At 35.2% G+C, this 16,614-nt stretch overlaps 1 protein-coding gene across 2 annotated transcripts; it reads right to left on the bottom strand.

Moving 5' to 3' along the window:
* Nucleotides 1–1,679: 1,679 nt before the first annotated feature.
* LOC107704826 (cadherin-5-like) lies at nt 1,680–16,346 on the bottom strand. 2 transcript variants are annotated; one of them, XM_016507851.1, is made up of 12 exons: nt 16,044–16,346; nt 13,142–13,366; nt 11,415–11,697; nt 11,168–11,281; nt 10,732–10,899; nt 10,442–10,623; nt 10,035–10,291; nt 9,772–9,908; nt 6,581–6,693; nt 6,380–6,482; nt 4,966–5,208; nt 1,680–3,680 (listed from the first exon to the last, which is right to left on the bottom strand). In XM_016507851.1, exons 2-12 carry the CDS (start codon nt 13,364–13,366, stop codon nt 3,196–3,198), a joined length of 2,310 nt encoding a protein of 769 aa, XP_016363337.1. In that variant the 5' UTR covers nt 16,044–16,346; the 3' UTR covers nt 1,680–3,195. The 2 variants fall into 2 exon arrangements, with proteins under 2 accessions (XP_016363337.1, XP_016363338.1); XM_016507852.1 differs by having other exon boundaries at nt 13,142–13,367; nt 16,051–16,346.
* Nucleotides 16,347–16,614: the final 268 nt, after the last annotated feature.

Below are 16,614 nucleotides of genomic sequence, written 5' to 3'. Positions count from 1 at the left end.
ACTGTCAAGCTTTGGGGTGTTGATCGACTTTATCTACATTTTGATTATCATTCTGAATCCAATTCACAGACTTTTTCAGCTTTTTGTTCAAAATGTTGTTTATTTCTTTCCTTTTTATTTATGAAACTTATCCACATTCAAGTGTTTAAAAAAGAATGCATGAAGCTAGAATAAAATGTTTTTGTTTACAAGCAGATACCCTGTTCTTTTGATGTTTGTATGTTCAGATATTCATGTAACAAAATATATACAAATTAATACCTAAATAGGGACATAGTAGTATATTTAAAGTATGATGTAAAGTTCACTTAAAGAAAACTTACGAGTATACTTGCAGTATAAAACTACTAAACTAGTAGTTTACTGAGACTATACTTCAAAGTGTACTAAAATGCTACTACAAGTATTTAATTAGTAAACTATCAGTATACCTATAAGTTCAATTTTAGTGATATTTAACAACTTATAGTTGCAGTACAAACTAAACATTTTGATGTAAACTAGTTGTGTACTCAAAGTTTACTACTGTTATACTTAAAGTATACTTAAAAGTATACTTTTATATACTAGAAAGTGGGCCAATTTAGTCCCAAGGAGTATTGAAATAGTACACTTGCAAGTATACTACTAGTACACTGATATTTGTATACTTACTACATAAAGTATACTTAAAAATATACTTGAACTTTACTTAAGTATACTTACTAAAATAAACTTGAAGTATACTACTTTTTGGTAAGGGTACTGTGAATGACCGAGTCTGAAGCCTCAGGAAGTCCCAGCTGGGTGTCTTACAGATGTGTTAGGCGTGACATCACTGTGGAATTTCCGCTAATGTGCCGCTATCTGTGTGATCTGTTTGTCTGTGCGATAAACAACAGACATTGTGAACTTCACCTCAAGGCACCCTCTGCTACCCAGACAACATTGGTTTAACGAGACACAAACACTCTTCTGCCTTCACACACACACACACACACACACACACACACACACACACACACACACAAACACACAAACACACACACTGTTCAGTAGTAGAAGAGTCATTATTTGACATTTTGTCATTAAACTTTATTCTACAATTTATTTTAAGTTAAGGAGAGTTAAACTTTATTATGGAATATGAAGTTTATTATTCAAATACAAAATTAGCAGTTTCAAAAGAGAAAACGAAAAGAATATTTTTAACAATAGAAAGGCACATATTTTTTGTCCCTCTTAACACAGACTAGAGCCACATACTGAAATGTTTAGTCTGACTGCCCAACACTGACATCTACTGGACCTTCCCAACAAATCTCAGACACATTTGTTCATTAAGAAAAATGTTCATATAACACACTATACTTTAAACTGGCCATAATATCAATAACCACTAATTCAAAACATACATACCTACAGGTATGTAATATGATAACAATAATGAACAATCACATATTAACCGAAGGTCATTTTAGTTATGTTTCCAGTTTTTCTTCAACACACTGTTTTACTTGAGAAATATGATTTCCATCATGAGAAGATGTGCAGTCTATCTGATTTTCATTTACTGTAATAGTCTTTGCCCAGCAGTTACATACTCTAGTGCCTGAACACATTAGAATAATAAGATATTTCCCTAAAATAATTCAAGAAAAAGGTGAAAACAGACTAATTAAATTGTATGGTTCAAAACAAAACAAACAAACAAAAAAATTCAAAAGCAGCACCGTTTGTCTTGAAGGACAATGCCTTTGTGACCAAGACAGCGTGATGTATGTTGTTCTTTACATTTTCCTGCTCTCCTAAGTTTTCTTTCTTTATCCCTTTAAGACAAGAAAACAGGAAAACGAATTCAAACTGTTCCTTCACTTGAAAGATAAGGGAACAGGAAGTATGTTTCCTTGTGCTCACACAGACAGGAAGTTGACATTTCAGTGACGGAGCTGCTCATTTTAAATGAGACGGGAGAAGTGTGCTTGGCGTATAATTCCCTACAAGAAAGGGAGAAGGTGGCTTCCACATATTGTGCCCATGGTTAATGGGGGAAATAGGGTAGAGTTTGTGCACAGTGGTAAATATTTAAGGTATAAAGATGGTTTACACATTTTTCAATAAAAAGGAGACCCACTTGTCTATTTAGTCTCGAATGAAGGATGAACAATATTGTCAAGACACTGCCTGGCTTGCTACCTATCATCAAAATATTATTTAACAAGTTCAGTTTTGCTTTTTTTCTTATTTGACACTGTTAAATATATAGCCACACTTATGATTCACATGTTAATACAGTTATTCAGACCACTTCTCACATTTCAACAGGCACACAATTCACTGCACGTTTCCTGAGACGTCTGCAATTGCTTTATATTAGTCGACCTTTGAGATTTGGGCTTTACTCATAACAATCGATGTGCTGATGATTTCTGTCAAATAAACTTGGAGTAGCCTTTAATTCTTTCAAAGTACAGTTATCACCATTTCCTCTGTTGCTCCCATGGCAATGCAGTAGGTTTCCTGATGAGAAGAGTCTGCTGAACAATGCTGGCTCTGCAATTACACTGACCATGAGTCCAGAAAACACTTGTATAAACTGGCAAACTGGGGATTTTTACAGGAATACAAGATAAAAAAAAAATGAACAACACAATCTCATTGCTACTTCTAACTTTTAAATTTGGTTGCAAATTCATATTATTTGTATAATCCCATTTGTATGTTTTCAGTTTTAGGGGTGGGTAACATTTTCAAGTCGCCAAAATGTAAAATAATTATGTTTTCTCAAGAGACTGGGCTGAGATACAATATCTGCACAAAGAAAAGAAAAAAAAACAACAACAACAAAATTAACACAGATATTTTGTGTTAAAATGAGATCAGATTTGCTGTTAAACTAGCTTAAAAAGAAGAGTTTGTCCAACCAGTGTCCAATGCTGTTTTATACAAAATCCACCTGGACAAAAACCAGTCTGAAAAACCAAGGCAAGTTCTTCTACTAACACACACTTATTCTATGAAAATTACAAATACAGTAGTGCTCATCATAATGTCATAACAATGCATGAAGGAAACAAGTATTGGCACTTGTTAATTAATCCCTTTCTTAAAGGAACCCTTACAAAAAAATCCCATGAAGAGAAGACAGCAGTCTGCATCATGCTGATGTGTCCTGGTAGGACGATGACTGCCCGATAACCCTGGCCTTCAGTAGGATCAGTCGGAGCTATCAGTGTCCGAGCCATCAACTCCATAGAGCTGAGCCAGGGTCCTGAAACGAGGTCCCCACTCATGCAAGAAGTTGTAGTCCAGATTGGACCCGCAGGAGGATGAGTCCAAAGAGCTGAGGGAACCGGCCAGGGATTCAGATCCCTCATAGCCATAGATGTGTAAAGTATCATAGGGAATCCCACCACGGTCATGGTCGGCCTCATCCTTCTTCACCTCGATCATCATGGCCATGTCACCCTTACAAGCAGAGGGTTTCTTCACCACGGCATACAGCGAAGGCCCTGGGCCGGGCCGAAAGCTGCTGTCGTGACAAGCAGAGGACAGGATGGAAACGTCATAACCGTTTGTGTCCATTTCTCCACCGCCTTCCTCGTCATATCTCACCAGCTGCTCGTGGATCTCACCAGAAGACTTTGTAACCAAAACTTCTTTTTGATAGCGCCTTCGCAACACGATGAGGACGACAATGACTAAGAAGATGAAAGAAATAGACACAGCCAATATTATTCTCTCTTTCATTAATAATCATTTTAACATCTTCTTGGTTTATACATAAGGTGGGACCCATGGGAATTTCAAAATAGCCTTGGTGTTGAAAAGGAAGACTCTTATAATCATGGGAGTATGAGAACTTCAGAATACTTCAACACTTCTTGTCTGTCTGATGGTGTGATGATGACCGTGATTTCACCAAGTACAACATGTTCCTGGATCAACATCCTTGTTGATCCTGGAACAACATTCCTATCAACCAATCAGAATTGATGGATAACTTTTCAGGAAATATCTGTTTTAAGCTTACAATCAGGGTTAGGAGCTTCTACACCCTTGTTAATCAGCTATCATTTCACACTGTTTTTAGGAATAAATTATGGATAGGGTTAGGTTTAGGGGTAGTGATTGGGTTAAGTCTATATTTTTGGACAGTTATGTTGTTCCAGGATCAACAAAAGATGTTGATCCAGGAACATGTCTTATTTGGCAAAATCACGGCGACCTGGTGTGACTGCAGATGCATTGTCTTAATGGTCATCACTTCAGCCTTGTTTCTCACATCTAGAAATGCAAGCGCAAACCTCTACTTTGGAAAAGGTGTAGAGATGCAAGCAAAATTTCATCTCCCACTTTCAGAAAAAAGTACAAGTCTGTCACTGAGGTGGTACCTTTTTAAAATGTAATAATATGTACTTGAACTATATTAGGTAATATGTACCTTTAAGGTACTAATATTCACCCTTTAGGGGTAAATAAGACAAAAAGTGTAGCTTTAAAAAGGTAACACCCCAGTGACAGCTTTTGCACCTTTTTTTCCCACAGTGACAACATCTCATATACAGTATACTAACTAACAATGACAATGACAGAGAATATGGAGCTAAGTGATTCTCTTACATGCTCATATTTACAAAGTTCCATCCATGGGTTATTTATACAGCCAGACCACTTAAAGGATCCTAAGAATGTGAATAAAATAAACAGCATCTCCACTTGGGAAATTACGTAGGAAAGCCATTCCTCAAAGACAGGATTTAAAATGTTCACATGTATCATTAATATAACCACCATCATGTCAGGCCTTCATAATCTGTTTTGCTGGGCTTGATTAAATGATGCTTTTGCTTTTTAAAAATGGGTTCCTAGTTTTATTTCTTTTAAAAAAGGAAAACACTAAGGAATGTGTCATTGGCCTTGCATGGATATCTTTGTAACAAAAAGAAGAAAAGCAAGTGAGATAAGTGATGTATGTAAATGTACCCAGGATGGTGACGATGCAGAGAAGAATGGCTAAGAGGGCGCTGACGCTCATTCCGGTCTGGGCGTAGGCCATGCAGTACTCGATCCGTCGTCCCGTCTGGCACGTGCACACTTTAATCTGGAAGAGGTTAATGCTCTTCTGTTCTGGTGTACCTCCGTCAGTGATTTCGATTGCCAGCACATATTCCATTGAGCGCTCTGTACTGAAACCGCCTTGCTTCAGCTTAATATCCGCAGTGTTATCTACAACAAATATTAATAATTGAAGCGATGCAGTCGTTCATTTTGCTGTTATTCAGGAGAAATGACTGACTATGTATGCCACAGGTGCAAGCTAACAATTTTTTTAATCAGCAGTGCTATTGTTGTCATTGGACTCTGCTTTTGTTTTCTGTTGATGCTTGGAGGGAAATGTTCCAGAGATTCTTGTGACAATTCAATGCAACCGGGCCTAAGAATATCCCATTTCACACAATAGTAGGAAGAGTAAATCTTCACTTTGACATTTGTGTGGCCTAAATTGAAATGCTCATCTAGCACATTTTGGGGAAAGCCAGATGCAAAAAGCAACATTCTGTTGTCACTTGAATACATAGAAATAAAATAAATGTAATTGTATATGAAATGTATAGATTACACTCATGAATATTTAAAACATATTTGTGGATTTTTGATGTTTTTGAAATAAGTCCTTTATGCTCACCAAGGCTGCATTTATATATCAAAAATACAGTAAAAACAGTAACATTATGAAATTACAATTAGAATTACAATTTAAAATAACTGCTTTCTAATGCAATTTATTCCTGTGATAGCAAAGCTGTATTTTCAATCTTCAGTGTCACATGATTCTTCTGAAATCATTTTAATTTTTTATTAAAAAGAAAAACATTCCAAGTAATTTTTCTTCGTTCCAGTCAGTGCACCTTATCAAGCTACTTTGGTTTCCTTTCTACTTGTTTCTGCCAGTTTAAAACAGTAAACTGTCATAATACTTCATTATACAGCTGTGAGGAAAGAAACCACAGTGTTCTGAAAATGTTCCTCAGTCTGGCACATATAGAATATTGAGTGTCAGATCATAGATTCATTGTGCATGGATGCTGCTTTTAGAAAGCTTGTACCTAATGCATTTAACAGTATTTTAGTGGGTTTTGCCCTATACCTTTTATGCCTGATTACTTTAGGATTGAGCAGCAGTTAGTTAGCTTTGGAGTAGACAGAGGTCTAAGGATAAAGCAGTCTTAATGTTTCTCATGAAACAGTGCCTGCACTAGAACATATCGTTTATGACCTCACATCTTTTGAATTCAACTTTACAAACATTATACTATATTTATAATGGTAGAGTGACTGACTGAAATTGGTTAGAACTACACTGTGGACCAACTTTAGTGAAGATGAATGAACTCACTTTGATTGTCATGAAGGGAAAATTCCGAGCTCTTTTTTGCCAGAGTGAAACGGAACCTGCCTGGATTTTCATCCTTGTCGTAGGCACCCACTGTCCCAATGATCTGCAAGAGCGTAATAAATGAAAGATTATGGGACTATATAGCCAAAGGAAAATCATTATAAATTTGTTAATGTGAAATGCATTCAAGTAACTCCTTACTGTTTCAGGTTCATCACGCTCACAAACATACACGTAGCTCCCGTTAGTTAGTTCTGGTGCGTTGTCATTAATGTCAAGAACCTTCAGTTTAACCATCGCATAGGATCTTAGACCTGAGGATTCAGAGGAAAAAAATGAAATTTACAAATAGTGACAGTGACAGTGACCTACTACTATTAAAAAAGATTTGTCTATGAATATTATTGTTACTTGGCTAGGGTAAATATGTAAAAATGTAAAGACATTTTTACTAAAATTTTTGCTACTATATTCATTTTTAATGAAATCAAAGTAGTCTTTCAAATAAACATAATAATTAGAACAGCAAAACAAAACAGTTCCCAGAAGTCACATTCTGTTGGATTTGTTGAACCGAATCTTTGATTAACAGATAATGTAGTCAGAGCTAATTCAGTGAACTTGTGATCCATATAGAATATAAATAAGACTGAAAATCACAACTGACATCACAATAGCCTAAAATCATATTCATATTTTGAAAACACACATATGTTTAGACACACTTAAAGGGACAATTCACCCAAAAAAATGAAAATTCTGTCATTAATTACTCACCCTCATGTCGTTCCAAATTCGTAAGACCTTGGATCTTTGGAACACAAATTAAGATATTTTTGATGACATCTGAGAGCTTTCTGACCCTGCATAATCATTCATATTCCAGAATCTGTATTAAATGTGAGGAATGTAACTGATCTTTATTCAGTTTAGCCTGTTGTAGGTGAATTTGCAGCTTTAAAGAAATTTTAATTGGAAAACAAACAAAAAACAAAAACTAAGCTCTTGTTTCTACAAGAGAAACTTTAACGCAGTGGTGGCCAACGTCGGTTCTGGAGAATCAAAGTCTTGCAGAGATCAGCTCCAACCCTAATCAAACACACCTGAACCAGCTAATCAAAATTACTAGAAAGCTACAGGCAGGTGAGTTTTTATCAAGGTTGGAACAAAACGCTGCAGGACTGTGGCTCACCAGGCTTTAATGTTGTAGTTTCATAGAAAATTAGAATTATGCAATGATCATAGTTCAGAGGAGTTTGATCCTTTTCCTGTAGCGTTTAGCTCCAACACACCTGACTGGAAGTTTTCATTGATCCTAATGATCTTGATTAGCTGGTTCAGGTGTGTTTAAGATAAACTTGGGTCAAAAGCTTGGACACCTTGCCATAGTGCTTCCATTTGATATTGAAGCGTTAATAGATTTTAGATAAACATATTAAATGTACATAGTTTTTAGTTAGATTTTTTTTTGTGTTGAGCAATTTAAAAAAAGTGAATATGTGTTTAGCATATTAACATTTTTGAATGTGACACTGACAACTGAATTGACTTGCTTTTAAGTAACATCATGCTTTCTTTTTCAGATTTCACAGAGTCCAAAGGAAAAGAGGCAGTAGACTGATGCAAGCCAGATTTTGAAAACTTGAACCGCTGGACCACTTGCTATAATAAAGTAAGACTTCTGTAAGTAATGTTATTTTTAAAGGGTTTCATGCTTTTGTCCTTTTGGATGCACTTTTTTTTTTTTTTTTTTGAATTTTATTTTCTGTCTTGTTGTCATTGATTGTGTTAAACTGTAAAATAAAATAAACTGACTCAACTGCTGGAAAGGTGTCATTTATGTTTGAAAAGGTTTTCCCCAAAATTTTGAAGTGGTCAGGAATATTAATGTTGTTTCAACATTAACTTGGTACATCAGATGGCAATGGTATTTTATGGTGACATTTCAGTTGTAATTTCAATTTTTCAGCAAAAGTGATTTAGAACCAACATAACATTCAAATTGATCAAATGATATTACCAATAGTAATTTTTTGTTAATTTCAATATTGATTCAACAGCAGTGATGTAGAATCAACATCATAGTGTAACACTGATTCACTGACATTATCATTTATTATTTTTGTTAATTTCAATATTGATTCAACATCGGTGATGTGGAATCAATCCTAGAGTAACTTTGATTTAACAATATTATCATTGATTATTTTTATTCTTTTCAATCTTGATTCAGCAACAGTGATGTAGAATCAATCATACACTCTAAAAAATGCTGGGTTGTTTCAACCCAACTTTGGGTCAAATATGGACTAACCCAACTTTTGGGTTAAAAATTTAATGTAAAAATTTAACCCAAAGGTTGGGTTAGTCCATATTTGACCCAAAGTTGGGTAGAAACAACCTGGCATTTTTAGAGTGTAGTGTAACGTTTATTCAATGGATTTTTATTTTTTTTTTAAATCTCACCATTGTTTCAACATTAATTGTGGGTGCAAAAGTGATGTTGAACCAACATCATTTCATAACATTGATTCAATGACATTTTCATTGATTTTCTGTTGAAATCTAAATCTTGTTTCAACATTAATTGCAGGTGCAAAAGTGATATTGAACCAACATCGCTTTCTAACATTAATTCAATGCAGTTAGCATTAACGCATCAACATTGATTAACATTGATTCAATGGTTGATTGCCATCTGGGAGAGGAATACACATGCTACTCTCATGAATGCGTGGCGAAGACTGACACAGAAGAGAAGAAATTGTTGAATAAAGTCATTATTTTTGTTTTCTTTAGGCACAAAATGTATGCTCGTAGCTTCATAACATTACGGTTGAACCACTGATGTCACATGGACTATTTTAACAATGTCCTTGCTACGTTTCTGGGCCTGGGAACATTTCAGTTGCATTGCTGTCCATGCAGGGTCAGAAAGCTCTCAGATTTCACCAAAAATATCTTAATTTGTGTTCCGAAGATGAACAAAGGTATTGCAGATTTGGAACGACATGAGGGTGAGTAATTAATGACAGAAGTTTCATTTTTGGGTGAACTATCCCTTTAAGTGAATTCATGTTCCTCATGGTGGTAAATACATTTTTATTTAAAGGCTTATGCTTAAATTATTATCATAAATATAAATTGTGCATATGGATGAATTAAATTAAACATTTAATAATTTTAATATAAAAACCACTACTTATTCCCTGAAAAATAATTCACATAATTCACATCCACATCATGTATGCATTTATTTTATTTCACAGTTTTTATGACTTCACTATTTTTCCAAAATGTGTAAAAAGTAAGAATAAAAAATATGATGTTGTGTCCAGACTTTTGACTGGTGGTGTAAATGGGTAAGTTGTGAAAGCTTTTTTATATCTTACCATTTGGTACATCCTCATGTGCTGTAACCTGGAATGTGTGCAAGGATTCTTGCTCTCTGTCCAGTTGTCTCTTTAAGGACAGATGTCCTTGTACAGGATCCACAGCTACAGGACAGTTTGCATCTTCAATAGAGTACCTAGAGTGATCAAATGTCAACATTAGATTTAACCATTTTCATCTGTTTACTCTGTAACTTTTATGACAGTACAGCAGAACACAGCAGGCCTTTCTTTTGTTGATACATGAATGAAAATACAGGTACCGTATTTTGTAACCAGTTTTATCTGGATCCTTTGCTGAAACAGCTCCAATGATTGGACTCTTGAATTGGCCTTCGTAGATGCTGAAGTTGTATTCAGTTTGGCTGAAAACAGGTGGTTCGTCAACATCAATTACACTGATGAAAACTTGGGCTCTCTTCTGCAGGTTGGGTCCTTGGTTATATGGTGATTTAGACACTGTGTGCTCGTCCACGTTTACATTAAATATGTGCATATTTTTCGTTTCATAATCGAGTGGCTGTGAGTGAAAAGAGAAAAAAAAGAGCAAAACAATAATAATTCAAGAGTGGAAATGTAAGCTTTAATTGAAATCTTGAACAGTATTGCTCAGTCTTAAATATTCAAGTTGGCTAGTATCTAGTTTAGTATTGAAGCTTGAAATGCTTACCACTTTGAGGCTAAGAACTCCATCTTTCTCATTATTTAGTTTAATGTCATAGACTTCATCAAATTCATGTTGCATAGTAAATGTTGGATCTTTGTTTTGTATCTCATCTTTGTCCTCCACTCCTAATATGCCAATTTCATATCCCAGTTTGCTGTCTTCTTTTACATTAAAATGGTATTTTTCTGCAGGTGAACAAGACATTCAGTTGACGTTGACTTTAAAAGTAGTCTAGTCTAGCATGCAGTGTGTCTTTGCAAAATATTTAGTTAAAATTTTTACAGTTAACTTACCTTTCTTGAAGGTGACAATGTTGTCATTTTCATCATTAATGCTAATGGTCACAATTGTAGTAGCAGAATTCCCACTCTCAATTCCTGGCATGTCTTTGGCTTGTATAGCAATTATATACTGATTCTGTTTCTCACGGTCAAGACTGCTTTTTAATGTAATGATATTACCTAAATAAATAAATAATAAATAAAAGAAGAAGAAGAAGAAGAAGAAAATAAATTATTGAGCACCAAATCAGCATATTAGAAAGATTTCTGAAGGATCAAGTGACACTAAAGAGTAATGAATGACTGCCGAAAATTCAGCTTTGCCATCAGATTTGCCTCATTTTTTTAAAATACTAAAACAGAAAAGTTACTTAAGAGATATACAACATAAGAGACTTCATTTAAAAAAAAAAAAAACTTTTTGACCCCAAACTTTATAATTGCTTGCCTTTATTGTTGATGTTGAAGAGGTCTGTCCCATTTAGCAGTTTGTACTCAACCCTTCCATTTTGAGTGTTGCCATCATCAGCATCAGTTGCATTTACTGTCATTACTATTGATCCTAGAAATATAATGTGTCAATAAATAAATACAATTTCTACTACATAATCAGTCTTTAGTTCTATCTGTGAAGCTGTACATATGGACATCATGGCCACTATGGAAAAAGATCTATGTTTATGTTGCTCTGTTACCTGCTTTAGAAGACTCGCTGATGGATCCAGAGAGGTCAGGTGGAAAAACAGGGCTATTGTCATTAATATCCAGAACCACTATTACAAATGTATCATCGTTGTCAAGCTGTTTTCCGCTCGTAATGTTGATGAGTGAAGCTGAAAGTTTGTAGACACTTTTCTTCTCCCGGTCCAACTTTGCATTGACATTGATATCCCCATAGTCATTTACAGTAAAAATTACGTTAGCACCTTCTCCTGAGAGAATATATCTTGAGATTGTAGTGAAAAATGTATTCTCTAGCTAGAAAAGAAAGGGAAATAAATGAAAAAAGTGATAGAAACAAAAGCAACCAAGACAAGAATCCAAAAATTCTGTTCATTATATCTAATAGTAACTCCTAGGATGACTCTCCTTGAAGTGTGTTTTAATTAAAGGGATAGTTCACCTTCAGTTGCTGGTCCCCACTGATTTGCATAGTTTTTTTTCCTCATACTATGGAAGTTAATGGGGACCAGCAACTGAAGGTGAACTATCCCTTTAAGTACACTCTTAAAAATAAAGGTGCTTCAAAAGGTTCTTCAAGCGATGCCATAGAAGAACCATTCAGTCAAAGGTTCTTTAAAGAACCATCTCTTTCTTACCTTTTTATAACCTGAAGAACCTTCTTTCGCCACAAAGAACCTTTTGTGAAACAGAAAGGTTCTTCAGATGTTAAAGGTTCTTTATGGAACCATTTAGACAAAAAGGTTCTTCTATGGCATCATGAAGAACCTTTATTTTTAAGAGTGTAGTAGATTTTGCATTTATTCAAAAAAGCATATATAACTAATTTCAATAAATGTATCACTGACTACGTTTACATGGACATCAGTAATCTAATTATTTACCTTATTCTGAATAAGACAATATTACGATTAAGGTGTTTACATGAGTTGCTTTTAGAATAATCCTTTCATGTTCCCGTTTTACATGTTATAGTACATAGATCGATTAATGGCACACGTCATTACTTCACCACGCGACGCCATCCGACGTCCCCTCCAGAATTTCACGTATAAACATATAATTCATTTTCGTTATGATGCCATGTACAGTTTTGGGTGTTTCATTTTTTATTTACTGAAAGCTTCAAGTTCAGTTAATTATTTGTCATGCTATACATGACAAATTTATATACATATACATATTTATATCTATACATATTTATTCCTTCTCTTTCTAGCTTGTACTTATTTGAACAATGTCTAAGAACTTGGTATTACAACCACTTCCTGTGTCTGTTTGCCTCTTTAAGAAGAATCGCTTTATGTATCCCCCAATTGTAAGTCGCTTTGAATAAAAGCGTCTGCTAAATGACTAAATGTAAATGTAAATGTATACATGCAAACAGACGACGGCGTTGTTGAAGCCATTCTTTTGTTTGTCGTCAAACGGTTGACCACTGCTGTATGTGAATCCGGTCGCAAAATGCGGCGAAAAGTCCTACACGACTGTAATAATGTCTAGTGTACATTGTGTAGGACTGTGTACATGTCTAGACTGCGCTTCAATAATGCGACTAAAATAGGAATACTCCACATGTCCTAATTCGATTAGTGTTTACTTCGATTATGACTTTAGCCGGATTAAGGTAATCAAAAATCTCTGTTTACATGGTAGATTCTTAATCAGAGTATTGTCTTAATCGTATTAAAATCGGAGTATTGTTGTCCATGTAGACGTAATCATTGTTTAGACCCTTTACCTTTCCAATTTTTTCAGGTGGGTTTTTTGGAGGCATTTCCTCATACACATAAAGTTTATCCCATTTCCAGTCTCTCTTATGTCTTTGAAGCACTCTGCTTGGCACGGATGGTGTTTTCAGAGCTTGGTGGACATCAGCTCCCATGCTGAGGGTACATAAAACGACCAGGACACCTGCCCAGAAGCCAGGCTCAGTCATCTGCCTGCAGGCAGACTGTTTCATCATCTGTGCACCATGTGAATGGAACAACAGAACAAAAATATCTATACATTAATTCATATCTTTGAAGACGGTTTCTTCAGCCTGACAAACTTCAAGAAAAGAAAGAAAGAAAGAAAGAAAGAAAGAAAGAAAAAGAAAACCCTTTATTATCTTTGACTTTGAAATCCCTTCATTAAATTGTCTCATTAGGGTTCCTCTTGTCGCACAAACTTTAGACTGTATTTTTGTGAATCATGGGAAACAGCAGACTCTAACTCTGTGAAACTGTTAAAGCCTACTAATACATTGCCTAGCCTTCTACATTCCCATCTCAGATAACACGCTATAGCTTGATGGACCATTCTTATGTTAGACTCATTTAGATGATGATATTAAGATGAGGTGGATTATGCTTCTTAAGTGTTCCCAAATTGCTAAATCTTTGCTATAGAGACTCATCAATTCTTCCACTCAAAATGAGTACTTTCACATAAGGCATAAAATGCCCTCACTTCATAACAATGGATTCAGAAAAATATTCAGAGTTAATTTCTACTCTGATGTTGCTGTTCATGTGTGCGTTTTTTTTTTTTTTTGTCTGTTCTCCAAACAGGTTAAGGGCAAAAGGGAAATGTTGTTAATTATCCAGTCTTTGGTAGGAGTTAAAAGAATTATTATACAAATTCTCTCTTATAAATATTATTTAAAAGAGTTATTATAGAAATATAAATAAATAAATAAATTTAAGAAGGCAAATTCATATAATGACTTTAAATATTCTTTAAGGTCATGACAAATAATCTTTTGCATTAGTGGACAGAAGTTACAACATACTTGTGGAAAATAATGTACTGCACAATGCATTTGGCTAATGTTCTGGCAAAGTTCTCTCAAAGCTATGAAAAAAAAAATCTTCCAGTAATGTTAACACAACTTTTATTCAGAGTTATCTGGTCTTCATTAAAGTTCTCAAATCATTAGCACAAAAACGATTATACTTCTAAAACGTTTCAGTTGGACGTTCATATAACAGTTTTTACTACTACAAATGTTACTACTACTGTTCAAAGAACATTTAAAAGTAACATTCCCATAATGTTTGCAAAATTATAAAATTGAATGTTCCCTTAACGTTCGCAAAATTCACAATTTTTATTTATTTTTTTTGATTGTTCATTGTAACATTTTAATAACTTAATGGGAACGTTAGCAAAATGCTCTTAGAGCATATTTTTGTTTGCTGGGTCAGTAACTGAATGTTTTATTGCAAATGTAATGCAAAATGTCCCAGTAAACTACTTTTACTGGACAAGCAGTGTTCCCTGAGCGCTGATATTTGATGTAAGAGCACCACCTCGCCTGTCTGTGTTTGCTACACTGAATTCCAACTCTTGATTCTGCATTGCTTCTTTTTGTTTTTGATGCAGACTACCCATATTTTATTTGAATTATTGGTTACTAAATATTAACTTCTTGATAATTCAGTCAGCAGCTTTCTGGTCATGTTATATTGCAATATTAAAATCAGTTTAGTTCCTCTCTCTTTTGTCCTTTCTATGATATTTTTATAGAAAAAAATGAGAGCAGATAATTTCCATTCAAACAAGTCTAATGTAAACCATCACATACTTCTCTTCAATGTCCCACCCACCTCTCTCAGCATAAAACATGTTTTTTTTAATGCAGTGCAGTGCTATCAACAGCTTTGGAGCTGAGACTCATTGTAATCTCAGTACATTGACACTGAAGCATGTTCAATACAAATTGTTCTTAACATTTGACATTATTGAAAAGCGCACCATTTCCACAGCAATTGTTGTACAAACCAGTCATTTGAAAGTCTGTCTGTGTATGTGTGTGTGTGTGTATGTGTGGGTTTCAGATTAAAATAGGTTTTAATCACAGAGCAGATTCCAGCAATCTGCAGTCTGCCTACTCTCTTCTCTAGGAAATTCAGCCTGACATACATCAACTACCCCCTCCTTTCTATCACATGTCTTCCGTGTCACAAGTTCCAGAAACCTGTTAAAGGTGTCACTGTCTGAAGTGTGTGCACTGCACCTGTTCTCACCTCTGACTCATCTGCTACACCTCTCTTTATTTAGATTCCAAGTATATGTGTCGCATAATGTCAAGCTTACGGCTGGCATGTTTTATATTTTTTCTAGACTGAACTGTGATGTTTTACATGACCTTTAATAATTAACATCACCAACTTTCATTCTTTGTATGATGACATAGCACTCACTTCTGCACCTCTTAAAACATTATTCTTACAGTGGCATATGGGATGAGACTTTAAGAATAACCTGTAACTGTTGTGCTGCTTCAAGAAAGAAGCAGGACAGATGGTGTACGGATTTATAATTGTTTCTCTGTCCCTAAGTAAAATGTCACATCCAGATAAGTTCAATGTCTTCCCATGGGTAATCAGTGTTCCTTGGGAATTTACTTCCTATTAGTCAAGGAAGCATCATTCAAATGAGACTTTCGGATTTTTTGTAAAGATGCACATAAGGAATATTACAATATACATTACAATTGAATTCAAATCAAATAGAACACACAGAGACACAGTATATATTATACAGTTATCAAAAGATGTAAATATTTCAACTCAACTTAAACAAATATCACTAGAAAAACAAATATATAAACATACAGTAAATATATGTCAAACATAAAAAAAACAATCACCTACCAGGGTCCCTTCAACAGTCTTCCTCGAATTGAAAATCCCTAGAGTAAATGAATCGTGTTATATCCTCCTCAGGTACAGGTCAGCGGTGTCTGTTTCCAGCTGCATGTGAACCTGTCTGAGCTTCCCCTGAGCTGTTCACTGGATAATCAGGCCCCTCCAGTGGTAAAAGTGATCAGCCCAGCCCAGCAGTTCCTCTGGCCGCTTCCTGTTATTATCCCAGCCTCTTTAGTCCAGCTCCAAACCCCTCTCTGGAAAATCAGATAAGATTTGCAGCCCCCTGTCCACCAGTAGCTCTTACAGGCAAGCGGAGCATTGCGCCGCTGAACGAGAGAGAGTGAGCGAGAGACGGGGAGCGATTGCGACTGGCAGAGAGAGACTGAGGGGGTGGTCATTAAGTTCCAGCTCGCTCCCTTAAAGAGGAGAGGAAAGCAAAAGTGATTTATTATTCAAAGCTATAGAATAAAGAGCACAATAAACAGGTTAAAGGAGTTAAAGTAATCCCGAGAGATTTTCCTCAGAGTGGTATTACATTTTACAGAGGCTGTGACTGTCATATCTGCCTCTGTGATCT

The sequence above is a fragment of the Sinocyclocheilus anshuiensis genome, unplaced genomic scaffold (genome assembly GCF_001515605.1).
Source record: "Sinocyclocheilus anshuiensis isolate Anshui unplaced genomic scaffold, SAMN03320099.WGS_v1.1 scaffold3423, whole genome shotgun sequence".
Classification (NCBI taxonomy): Eukaryota; Metazoa; Chordata; class Actinopteri; order Cypriniformes; family Cyprinidae; genus Sinocyclocheilus; species Sinocyclocheilus anshuiensis.
This window is presented reverse-complemented; position numbering and strand designations above follow the sequence as displayed.

Coding starts and splice junctions, on each gene's coding strand:
- LOC107704826 (XM_016507851.1), bottom strand. CDS start 13,366: ATGATGAAACAGTCTGCCTGCAGGCAGATGACTGAGCCTGGCTTCTGG. Junction 11,282..11,414: donor CAGCGAGTCTTCTAAAGCAG/GTAACAGAGCAA, acceptor TTATATTTCTAG/GATCAATAGTAATGACAGTA. Junction 6,694..9,771: donor ACATGAGGATGTACCAAATG/GTAAGATATAAA, acceptor CTGAATCCTCAG/GTCTAAGATCCTATGCGATG.